General features: G+C 44.4%; 1 protein-coding gene across 3 annotated transcripts in view; it reads left to right on the forward strand.

Annotated features, from left to right (window-relative positions):
- Positions 1-11,985, forward strand: part of LOC1271212 (zinc finger protein 316) — a 52,928-nt gene extending 40,943 nt beyond the window's left edge. For 2 of the 3 annotated variants that reach the window (XM_061661165.1, XM_061661167.1), the window contains 4 exons: positions 39-1,008; positions 2,013-2,548; positions 2,633-2,737; positions 4,177-11,985. In XM_061661165.1, coding sequence (XP_061517149.1) covers positions 39-1,008; positions 2,013-2,548; positions 2,633-2,737; positions 4,177-4,929 — 2,364 coding nt within the window. In that variant the 3' untranslated portion in view covers positions 4,930-11,985. The remainder of the gene's footprint in view (positions 1-38; positions 1,009-2,012; positions 2,549-2,632; positions 2,738-4,176) is intronic. The other variant, XM_061661166.1, reaches the window with a different exon arrangement.
- The last annotated feature ends 252 nt before the right edge of the window (positions 11,986-12,237 follow it).

Consider the following 12,237-nt stretch of genomic DNA (forward strand, 5'->3'; position numbering starts at 1 on the left):
TCTCTCTCTCTCTGCTTTAATCCTCTTTTCCCACCCAGGTACAAAGCATGCAACAAGCCGTTCAGCACCAGCAGCAGAACGGGCAGCAACAGTTGGTCCAGCAGCAGCAGCAACAGCAAGGTGGCAACAACTCCTCCGGCAATCATCCGAACGATCCGAACCAGCAGGGCAATCCATCGGCTCCCGGCTCCGGCGGTGGCGGTGGTGGTGGCGGCGGTGGCGGACCACCAGGACCGCCCGGGTGCTTCGGGAACGAGGCCGCCTCCCAGGCCGAGCTGAACTACTACGCGCAGCGGCATCACGCCGCCGGTCCGCAGGGCGCGATGCTACCGCCGCCCGGCTTTGCCCCACTGCACCACTATCTCAACCAGAAGGGCGTCCTGCCGGTGGGCATGCCGGCCGGGCTCGACCAGTCCGGGGCGCTCGAGCAGTACGGCATGCCGGACCTGCTGCACGGCGGCGCCAACGCACCCGGGAACGCTCCCGGTGCGCCCGGAGCAGCCGGCAACCAACAGCAGCAGCAGCAGCAACAGCAGCAGCAGCAGCAACTCCACCACTCACCCACCAACGGTGGTGTCGCTCCGAACGGTAATGCCGGCGCTGGCAGCACCACCGCCGGCGGCGGCGGCACTACCGGCGGCCACGCCAAGTCGAGTAAAAACTCCGACCTGCGGCTGTTCAAGTGTTTGACGTGCGGGAAGGACTTCAAGCAGAAGAGCACGCTGCTGCAGCACGAGCGCATCCACACGGACTCGCGCCCGTACGGCTGCCCCGAGTGCGGCAAGCGCTTCCGGCAGCAGTCCCACCTGACGCAGCACCTGCGGATACACGCGAACGAGAAGCCGTTCAGCTGCGCGTACTGTCCGCGCAGCTTCCGGCAGCGGGCGATCCTGAACCAGCACGTCCGCATTCACTCAGGTGATAAGCCGTTCGGCTGCCCGTATCCGGAGTGTGGCAAAAAGTTTCGACAAAAGGCCATACTGAACCAACATGTGCGCACCCATCAAGGCGAGCGATCGATTTTTTTCGTGACGATTTTACTATCTATATTACTTAGTTAATCTTAATTATGCACTCTGTCTCTCTCTCTCTCTCTCTCTCTTGCTTTCTCTCTCTTCCTTCCTCAATGTCATACACACATATTTACACTATCACAAATCCACACAAATAGACACAATCCCACATTTCCCCCCCGGTTTTTTGGGATATCCAGTGTTCCTCCAGTTCCCAACCTTGTTACTAACCTTGCTCATCATCTTCATCCTCTCTCTCTCTCTCCCTCTCTCTATCTCTCTCTATTGTGCGCTTTGGTGGCATCTTGTGTGGATGTCTTTGAAATCCTCGCCTCGGTGGGCGGCCATTTCCTAAGCCTTGCCGTTGGTTGTCTGGCTGTCTGGGTGCGAATTCGGGAGGTAGAAGCACATCTAGCTTTGAAGTTGAAGTGCGACATTTTTCCGATTGAAGATGCGCCAGGGATGCGCCCCACGTCCCAGAATTCGTCCAGAGCCAAACAGTCAACAGCTGCACACTCCTGCTATCTCACTAACATTCCTTCTACATCCTGTTGTGGCTTTTTGAACTGTGTCGTAGTGCTAGGCGTTGCTTTTCCCCTAATTCCAAGCATGTGTTACATCCCATCCCAGTGGGAGGCGAGTGGCCAGAAGGGGCTTACCTCGAACTGCTGAGCTTCCTCGTAGACTAGGCTACTTCCCAACCCCTTTCCCCATAAGCACCTGCTTTACACGGAACGAGTCGCTGCCGCAAAAACAAAACAAAAACAAGCCATGCTCAAAATTCACCATTTCACTCGTCGCACGATGGACGACCGTTTCGTATTATTGGTTCGATAGATAGATGCCGACTTCACTGTCGGAGCACATGTTGCGTTTGTTGGCTACTCGTACCCGTACTCTGTTAGACTAGACACAAAACTCTGCTCACGCGGCAAATCGGTCGATCTTTCACGGGTGTCGTTTTTTTTTTGTTCTCTTCTTGCTCTCCCTCCCAAACAGATGTGTCTCCGCATTTGATCTTCAAGAACGGTCCGCATGCGACGCTCTGGCCCCAGGACGTGCCGTACCCGCCCGAGCTGGAGAACGCCCAGCCGAAGGACGAGCAAGCGTTCGGCGACGAGGCGTCCCAGGGCGGCGGCGAGTCGCGCGGCTGCTTCTCGCCCGACAACTATCCGGCCTACTTCAAGGACGGCAAGGGCGTGAACCACTCCATCTTCGGCAACAATCTGCAGTATCTGAACAAGGCGACGGGCGGCAAGGCGATGCTGCCGGATGTGATCCAGCACGGCCGGTCGGCCGGTATGCCGCTGTACGTGCGCTGCCCGATCTGCCAGAAGGAGTTCAAGCAGAAGAGCACGCTGCTGCAGCACGGCTGCATACACATCGAGTCCCGGCCGTACCCGTGCCCGGAGTGTGGCAAGCGCTTCCGGCAGCAGTCCCACCTGACGCAGCATCTGCGCATCCACACGAACGAGAAGCCGTTCGGGTGCATGTACTGTCCGCGGTTCTTCCGGCAGCGCACGATCCTGAATCAGGTATGGAGGGGAAAAGGGATTGTAGGGCCCCAGCAAGTGTAGTTTGAATCACTGATGTCTTTTCTTTTTCTTTTTCTTGAATAGCACATCCGTATACATACGGGCGAGAAACCGTACCGGTGTGGACAGTGCGGCAAAGACTTCCGGCAGAAGGCCATCCTTGATCAGCACACTCGGACGCACCAGGTAGTTGTAAAATTTAGATTTCAGTTCTACAGGGTCCATCATATCGGAACTGTTCGGAGATAGCTCTTCCTCTTCATCTCTATGGAGCCATAAATCCATATAATTCTAGTGTAGAGCTGAAATCCATAATGTCACATAAACAAACTTTGGAAGACATAGGATATCAGTAGCATGTTAATGACTTTGACTTTATTGTGAATATTGATGATCCTCTTTTCTTACGTACAATGATCTGTTGACAGATTATAGCTATCTAACATACTTCTTCTACTTCTTTGGCGCAACAACCGTTGTCGGTCAAAGCCAGTTACCACTAATAGGCTTGGCTGTCAGTGCCTTATTGAGATAACTCTTAGCAAGATATCCAGGAACTTTCTCCGAGTTTAAATAGTCTTTGACCCAGCCCTATTCTAGTAACTTCTTAGTTAGGTATCTGACTACAATTGTATCTCACTAATTTGAAATATTGACCAGCACTCGGCGCCTAAAGGCACTCTTTAACCCCTAGACAGACTCAGCTCATGGATCGATGAAGACTGCAGCTAAATGCGCGTCATAATGTGAACTGCAGGACACTTATTGCTTCTCTGCTATGATGGTCCCATCATATTTTCTCCGTTTTCGTTCTTGACACCTTAATTTAGGTCTTGCACCTACTTTTTGTTCTTGTAGTTCTTGTTGATAAGTTCTTTGCGAGCTCAGTCGTCTCATTCCAAGCGTATAGAATGGCCAACCCACCGAATCCTAGCGATTCAAAATCAGTTTCAATTTTGAAGGATTTTGAAGGATTTTTCAAGGGGTTCTCATAATTTTGAGAATGTTTTTTGATTCTTTCTCCCGAGAAAGGACCTTTATGTGACGGGAAGTGGTCTGTACGGCATCCTTTTCGGGCAGGCTTATTTGAAATCGAATATTAATAAAATACAGATGAAGCAGAATGATCTGAAATTTCTTATGGTTTTTGTGGATCTTCTTGAGATCTCCAAGCAAGACAAAACTGTTCAGTTGGTTACTTTTACTTATAATGAATACAAAATTAGGTTCAGATGAAAGAATAAGAATAAACCATCTTATATTCTTCCTGTTCTTTTTCTTATTTGACCTAACAACCGTTGTCGGTGTAAGTTTGCCATAGTCAGTTGATTTGCTTGGGCTTTCTAACATTTTGAAGAATTTATGAACAATTCATTGAACCTTTGCTGGGCAAAAATGGTATCTTTCGGTTTTCAAGTTCTGTTGTGCATAAGATTGAAGTGTGAACAAGATAATATTACCTCTTAGCAGATAATCTACTCAAAGTAGCAAATAAGCTGATTTTGTAAAGAAAAATGCACAACTTTAGGCGCATAAAGGAAGTTTGCACACAATGAAACTCCTGCACAACAACCAGACTAATGCATTGTATCTATCCTTTCCCTTCCGTTCCGACACCACATTTACAGGGCGATCGACCGTTCTGCTGCCCGATGCCAAACTGCAGGCGACGCTTCGGTACCGAGCAGGAGGTGAAGAAACATATCGACAACCACATGAACCCGCACTCTTCGAAATCGCGCAAGCAGGCCGCCCTAAACAACAACAACAACAACAACAACAACAGCAACAACAACAACAATAGCAGCAGTAACAATAACAACAATAACGACAACAGCGAAGCCGCACGCAACAACGGCACGGCGAATGGAACCAATGCCAGCGGCAACAACAACAACAACAACGCCGCCACCGCCAACAATAATAATAATAACAACAATAATAACAATAACAACAACAACAACAACAATGGCATTATTGAGCAGAAGGTATCGCCCACGTTCCTGATGGACAAGCAGAACCAGCTGATCCAGCGCATGGCGGCACCGGTCAAGCACGAGCTGTACTTCCCGCAGTGCTACGGCCCACCCTTCAACCAATCGTTCGTGGCCGGGGCGGCTGCAGTGGCGGCTGCGAATGCGAACGGGCAGGCGGCAGCGGCTGCCGCCGCAGCTGCGGCAGCAGCCGCCGCGGCCTCGCTTAGTGGTAGTGGTCCACCCCAGCAGCAGCCGGGCGGAGCGGGCAATCAGCAGCCAGTGCCGCCGCCGCCCCATGCCAACGGACCGTCCGTGCCGCCACCTCAGGTCTCAGCAGCGGCCGCTGCAGCCGTGGCAGCCGCGATCGTGGCCGCCCCCGTACCGCAGGCCGTCGTGGCGCAGTGATATCCGAGCGATCCACAGCATTTGGTTCACCTGCCGCAGCAACAGCAGCAACAACATCCAGCACCACCCCCGCCACCACCACCGCCACCACCACCACCACCACCATCGTCAGCATCCGGTCCCATGCATCACCCGCTAGGTACGATGGCTAATGGACACTAAACCAGCGCCGTTTGGAGCTTGGCAGCGGATGGCCGGATGGTCCAGTAAATTGTCTCGATACTATGGTTTCTGCCACCGAACCCGAACCAATTTCAACCCGGATTTCTGGGTTAGCTTTTACAACCGTGCAGCGATTGTCAAATTCGCGATCGATAAGGAGGAGAGATTTGTGGGGACAAGAAACAGGCGAACAGACGGCCAGCAGGACCGCAGGTGTGCAAGATCGTAATCGAAACCAAAGACTGAACGCGGGAGTAGAGCGGAGCGAGAGCATTTCAACGGGCGAGCGCAAAGGGAGAACAAGCGGACAAAACCTGTGGATCGGATCGAAGCAGCGCTTGAGCAGCGCTTAAGCAGCTGAGAGAGAGCGGAGCAGTAAAACACACACTCGCTGTCCGGGACAGCAGGGGCAATGATGGGGGCAATGCAATGCCGCTCCCCTAGCAACGATTGGTTACCAGATGCAAGGAGCAAGAAGGGAAGCACTGAAGCAGGAAGACAGGCAAACGGGAGAGACTTCAACGCTGCAGCAAGCTATGAGGCCTAAACCAGGACGTAAGAGAAAAATACCCTCGGCAAGCTAAAAAAAGGGGTGTCAATTTTCGTTTTTTTATACTGTCATTTCTAGTTTGTACAAATCATTTTAAGCTCCTTCTTTTTTTTTCTTTTTGTTAATTTTATTTACTATAATTTCACTCAACAAGGGGCGGGCTTCACAACTCGCCAGAGCAGACACGGTGAGCTGCTGTAAAGTGTGTCCACTAGATTTAGCGAGCATTCGGTGAGCACCTGGCAGCATTGTTTTGTTTTTCGCAGGCACGCATAATTGTTTTATTCTAAGCTAATTAGGTAAGCAAGCAACGGGGACACGACAGCAATGCATATACCTCTATACGCGATCGATAAGACGAATAGATTTAAAATGTAATGTCTGCAAAACCACACACACACACACACACACATATGCGCACACACGACGTACAAAGCGCCACACCAGCCACACAGTGTGTCTAACATAGTGAACAGTACTGTATTAACTTTAACTATTGGTCGTTTTTTATGGCAATCGTTAGTGATTTTGTTTTACATTTTATATCTCTCGCTCATTATCACTCTCTCTCACTCTTTTTCTCTCTGTGTGTCTCTGGTGTCGTGTACCGCGAATAGTGCAATAGCTACAGTATAGTACTACAACCTTTATACAAACAGATGGTGCTATTTTTCTTATTGAAAGAGGGCGTTTTTTACACCACTCACACTCAGTAACACACATCCACTACTCTCCTCAACCAAACCGAGCAACCGATGCAATAGACAAATGGCTACGTTTTTTACATACCCCGTTACACACCGCCATTTTTGTGCAAATGAAAAGGGCAAGCGATTGAAGGGTGTGACACAGGGACAGATTTTTGTTGTTTTTTATTCTCGGGTGGAGAGATGAAGCGAGATTCACGTAGAGTTAATGAAGATACCGCAACCGCAATAGGGAATACAAGGTGGAGAGGATCAACGTTAGTGCAATTAAGTTATATTATACAATACAGGCAGGATATACTACTATAGTTACACAAGCAAACCAAGAGATACAACACACACCCAAACACACACCACGTACACGCAACCGGAACTCTGGATGTACTTTTGTATCCACTTGTTCTCAACCTCGTTCAGGCCCTTTCCCTCCGTCTGGGGGAGAGGTGCCAAACATTAAGCAGGCGCCAACCAGCCACTGCTGGCAATAGTTAAGGACCTTAGGGAGACAGCAAGCAGCACTCCGCTCTATCACACAGGGGGGGGAGTGATCTTACTAAGTCACCGAACAGACACACATAGAACACACGATAGAACAATATACAGTTGTTATTTAGTACCTACAATATATACAATAATAGAGAGAGAGACAGAGAGACAGCTAGCGGAACAGACAAAATGGGACAAACACACACACATAAAGAGAAGAGATAGCAGAGAAGTAGACAAGAGTGAGAAGAGAAAGAAGCAACCAAGAGTTAAGTCAACAATAGTAAATTGAAGTAACATGGATCAGGATCGCAAATCAACCGAAACAATAGTATCCACCAAACATGGATAACCGGAACTGGATAATAGAAAGTCCGTTTCCTTTTTCGCTCATCGTTTTTGCCACCCCCTTCCGTTGGGACCTGACCATTAAGCCGCCGCGGTCAAGTGCCTTGTGTAGCATGTACTCAAGCATGTTTTTTTTTGTTTTTTGGTTTTTTTTAACTGTTTCTCGTCACACAACAATAGAACAGAACAATCAAAACAACCAATTAAATGTGGCAGTGGTAGTAGACTTAAGTAAACAGATGAAGCTAAAGCAGGGAGAAGCGTAAGCATAAGGAAGGTCTAGTGAGGGAGAGAATATCTGGACACTGGCACGCTGGTGTGTGTGTGTGTGTGTGCATGTACGTCGTGTGGTTTGTTAACGTAAAAAAAAACGAAGCAAAACAAAATGTCTCCAATGGGTGCGCGTGTGTGTGTGTATTTAGTAAATTTTGTTCATAATATGTGTTGTAGTTTTCACTCTTTATTTGCACCCTGGTACAAAATGGGGTATGGTATTGTATGGTTTTCATATGTTTACGTTTTTTTTTTTTTATTATACATCTCGCATCTCAAGCATCGCGCATAAAGGATGTGAAAATAAGGGTTAAAATGTAAAGGAATAAAAGGGACACTTGGGAGGGTTTGTTGTGCCATCGGTCAAAACTGTGGTGGCCAGAAGGCAAAAACTGTGGAAAAAGAAGAAGGCAGTGTGGGTAAAACTGGAACGTGTGCCATGCTTTTCAATTGAACTGCCAAAGAAAACACTAGCACCGTGAAGGTTGATCGGCAAGCGGAAGATACAAGAGGAATCATTAACGTTGAAATGGGGAAAAAAGATAAAGGAAACGAAAGAAGCAAAATGTTAGCAGAAAGTGTAACGATTAAAGGAGAAGTGGTGCAGCTACAAAGAAATGAAAGCACTCACACTAAAAAAAGGAAAAATAGAAACATGAAAACACAATATTTGCAAAACAAAACACAGTAACAGTATAACACAGTGTAAGAATGTAATGACGGAAAGGTAACACGTTGCCGTGTGGTAAAACAAATAAGGTAAAACAATCGGTAAAAGCAGAAAAAGGAAGTCAAAGCGTTAAAGAAATGGGAGAAAATCTCGAATTTAAATGGAAGAGAAATGGTTGAACACACAAATAACTAGAATGTATAAAAAAAACGAAGAAAATAATAATGGAAAAAATCGCATACTTACGAAGCAAACCAACCAAGTTGGCAAAGCAACCGCTGGCTAAATGCGGGAGCGGCAGCAACATGATTACTTTTGGAGTGAGTGACGTGGCATTTAGTAACGGCTGGCCGGCACCCATGAGTGCAGGCATGTGAGTGCGTTAAGATGGTGAAGAGCAGGAGGGGGGAAACTAAAATGTGTTTATATTGTCGTGTCGTGGATCCAATCGGACGTGTAGGATAGTATCAGAGTTTTGGTTTTTTGTTTTCGATTTATCTATATGATTTTAGTTTTCGTCTTCTCATACCTTTAACGCCGATAGTTTATACACTCCTACACCTTACCTTGTCCCGCGCAACCATCCCCATGTTTTGTTAGGTTACCTTTTAGAGCTTTAGTTAAGCCGGTGGCAGCTGGTTACGGCTGGTTAAACTGCTGAATGATGAGAAAAAAAAACGGCAATTCGTCTGTGGTTTCGTGTGAATTAGATTTACCGAATTTTAGGCAAACAAAAATTAAAGTAAAATAGTCCATTTATGTTTCTTTTCGAAAAAGAAACGCGTAGTGTAGAAATTGGAAATGTTTGTGCAATGTTTGGCTATGCAAAATTATTTAAAAAAAAAATTAAGGGTAAACAGGACCCAACACGGACGGAGTCACGGAAAGTGGTAGTGAAGAAAGGGTGATCGTTAGGTGTAGTGAAGGGGAAACAGGCAGGATCTGATTTAAGGAAAGTTATAATTTAAAAACTAATAAGATTATAGTTTTTTTTCTATAGAGTTATAAGCTGCTGAAGGATGTGTATATTTCAATTATATTTTTTTGACAGCAAGCTAAGCATGTGTTTTGTTGCAAGATTTCTTATGTTATTATTTCTGCTCCTCTGCTTCTGTTACAGGGCTGTTATCTCTTTTTATTACAATCTTTCTTTCTTTCCTAATACCGATTTGAGCATTTTGTAGCAAAAAAAAATTGCAAATTGTATTTGACGCTGTATTAATATTCCGTTTTGCTTATTTATTTTCAAATGTTTTATCGAAGCTACAAATCGTTACGAAAGCAATTTACGCGTAGTGAAGCAGCTTGTTTCGTTGTTTTATTTTTGTTTATCGAAGTAATTTGATTTTATATGATTTTGTTTTTTTGTTTGTGATCTGCGCAGCTAAAAAAAGAGGGATAAGTTCACCTTTCACCCCAAAACGGCACAAAAAACCACGTTAAAATGGGGAGAAAAAAGCATACGGAAAGCAGTAAGAGGTCGCGTGCAAGTGCAAGCATAAGCACAAGCAGCTAGCAGAAAGAGAAGGAAGGAAGCAAAAGAACTGTGATAAAAAAGAAACATACAAAACAAAGAACACACACGTGAGCACAAACGAAAAAAAAAGAGCGTAACAATTCTCATAATCTAACACATAAAGTAGGCGGAAAGGCAAACCCAATGTAGGTAAAGAAAGGAAGGTAAGCTAGAAAAGGTGGAAGAAAAAAGCATAGAAGTATTTCTAAATTATAACATTTTATTTTGCACACCTGTTTCGGAATAAAAAGCGGAAACCCCAAACGTGGTAGTAAACAAACGTGATGAAAAAACAAAAAAGGTGAAATGTTGGGGCGAAAGAAAGTGATAAATAAAAACAAAAAAGGTCGTCTTTAGGCAAAAGGAAGAAAACATACGAACGGATTACAAAACAAAAACAAAAAAAAAGAAGGAAACTGAAGCTACTTTTAGGCGTATGGCGGGTGCCGAAAAAGGTATAATGAAATGAAAGAGAGAGAAAGTACGATAAGAAGAAAAGAAACTCAAAAACTGTTTAGGACAAATGTTTAACAAAATTTTTGTTTTTAAGAAAATTATATATATACACCAAATGTGAAATGCTAGGAATGGGCGGTGTTTTTGGAATGTGAAGTGAACGGAGGTGGCAAAATTACGAAAAACATACACGGAACAAATTAGTCAAAAAAAAAGGAAGGGAACGAAAACAAGAAAAAACTTAACAAAAAATGGGCAATGTAAAGAATGAGGCAAAAAAGGGAGAGCGAGAGGGAGAGTGCTGCGTGTAAATGACAAAACAAAAACAAAACAAAAAAAAGCAGTGAAAAACAAAAGGTGTTCACAAAATTACTGTTTCGGTTTGTACAAAAACGAAAAAAAAACGGAGAAGTAGAAGGAAACAAAATTGTTTTTAGTAGCTAAAAGTGTTGACTGTGGTTCGAGAAATGATAATTCTCTCTATCTCTTTTTAGGCATCTCTTTAGGTATATGAAAGCAAAACGAAGTAAAATAACACACACTCACACACGTATATATACTTCTCTTTAGGCAATCAAAATTTAATCTAGAAAACGAAAGTGAACAAAACGATCGAATAGAAAAACAAACAAAAAATAGTCACAGCAGCACTCAGCTGTGTATGTGTGTTAGTGTATGATGTTTACGTATGATGTATGTGTACAAACAGATCGGTCGAAAATACTCTCGCTCGAATGACACAGAAGAGACACAGCCACGATCACGCTCACGCTCACGCTCACTCTCACGCCCACAGGAAAAAGGGATTTTCTTGTTTTCTGTTGCTTTCCCAGAGTAGGGCGCCCCCACCACCACCACCACCATGAACAACATCACATTAAAGGTTGTTTTATTTTGTGTTATCTAAATTTAATACTTTTAGGCAAAAACGTTATTCAAAATTAAATGATCGGTGTGTGCACGATCGACTATTTTCTCGGCTGTTAAGCAACTGTTTTGGAAAACGCAACGACAAACCAAATTCTCTGAGTGTTTAGTGTGGTTAGATGAAAGGAGGAGTGTTAAGCTTTTTTCTGCCAATGTTTCTGTGAGTTCCGAGCAAAAGGCAAAGGTTCTTTGTGTGCGTGTGAGCAAAGGTGCTGCACGGGGTTCTTCCAACCTTCCCAATTTAACATCATCCGGTTCTGTAAAAAAATAAAAAAAAAACGTTTCGGTAGCGGATGCCACCTGGTGTGCCATACGGGAATGAACGGGAGTTGGGAGAGGATCTCTTTATTTAAAAAACAAACAAATAACACATACCCTCCTACCCCGTTTTTGCATAAGGATAAGCGATGTGCAGTGCAGTTAACTGTTCTTTAGTTTCCCATTTTAAAAACTTTCTTTCAAAGCCTTCAAGCCGCTGTCAGATACGATCATAGCACATTCGGTTTTGCTACCAATCTTTATCATTTCTACTTTCTTTTGCGTTCCAAGCGTTATCGGATCTGATTAAGTATACGACACAGCAAAACACTTGCTCGATTTTGTAATAGGAAAGAGAGAGAGAGAGAGAGAGTAAGAGAAAGAGGGAGAATAAAAGAGAAGGAAATAAGCCCTTCATTAATAATAACAATATTCGAGCTAACACTGAAACAGCAGAGGGAAGGGTAATTGATTTTGATTTCAAGCAAAAACCATCTAGCGCCAGCAATACCCATACATATATATGTACGTTATGTTTTCGATATATACGTTAATCAAACTTAGCTTTTAAGTTATGTTTAGTTTGCTAAGCTTTGTCAATATATATATAGCTCTTAGTAGTATTGTTTCGTTTTATATACAATGCTAAGCATAACAGAGCAACAGAAGTTGTACAATAAAATTAAAAGAGTAACATTATTTACCTTTTTGTTTGTTTTTCTTTTTGTGTTTTATCTATTATGTTCCTTTATTTATTCCGTTTTCAGACTATTCTACACTTTCATCATTATTTTATCGTTTTTGTTCAAATTTAAATACATTTTTTGTAACTTGTAACTTACACTTAAAGTCTTAAAGACTCCACGCAAAGGCTATATTAGTCTTTGCTTACTTTGTTATTGCCATAACTACACAACAGTACAAACAAACCGACAGATACAGAAGAGGAAATAGA

The sequence above is a fragment of the Anopheles gambiae genome, chromosome 3 (assembly GCF_943734735.2).
Source record: "Anopheles gambiae chromosome 3, idAnoGambNW_F1_1, whole genome shotgun sequence".
In the NCBI taxonomy this organism is placed as follows: Eukaryota; Metazoa; Arthropoda; class Insecta; order Diptera; family Culicidae; genus Anopheles; species Anopheles gambiae.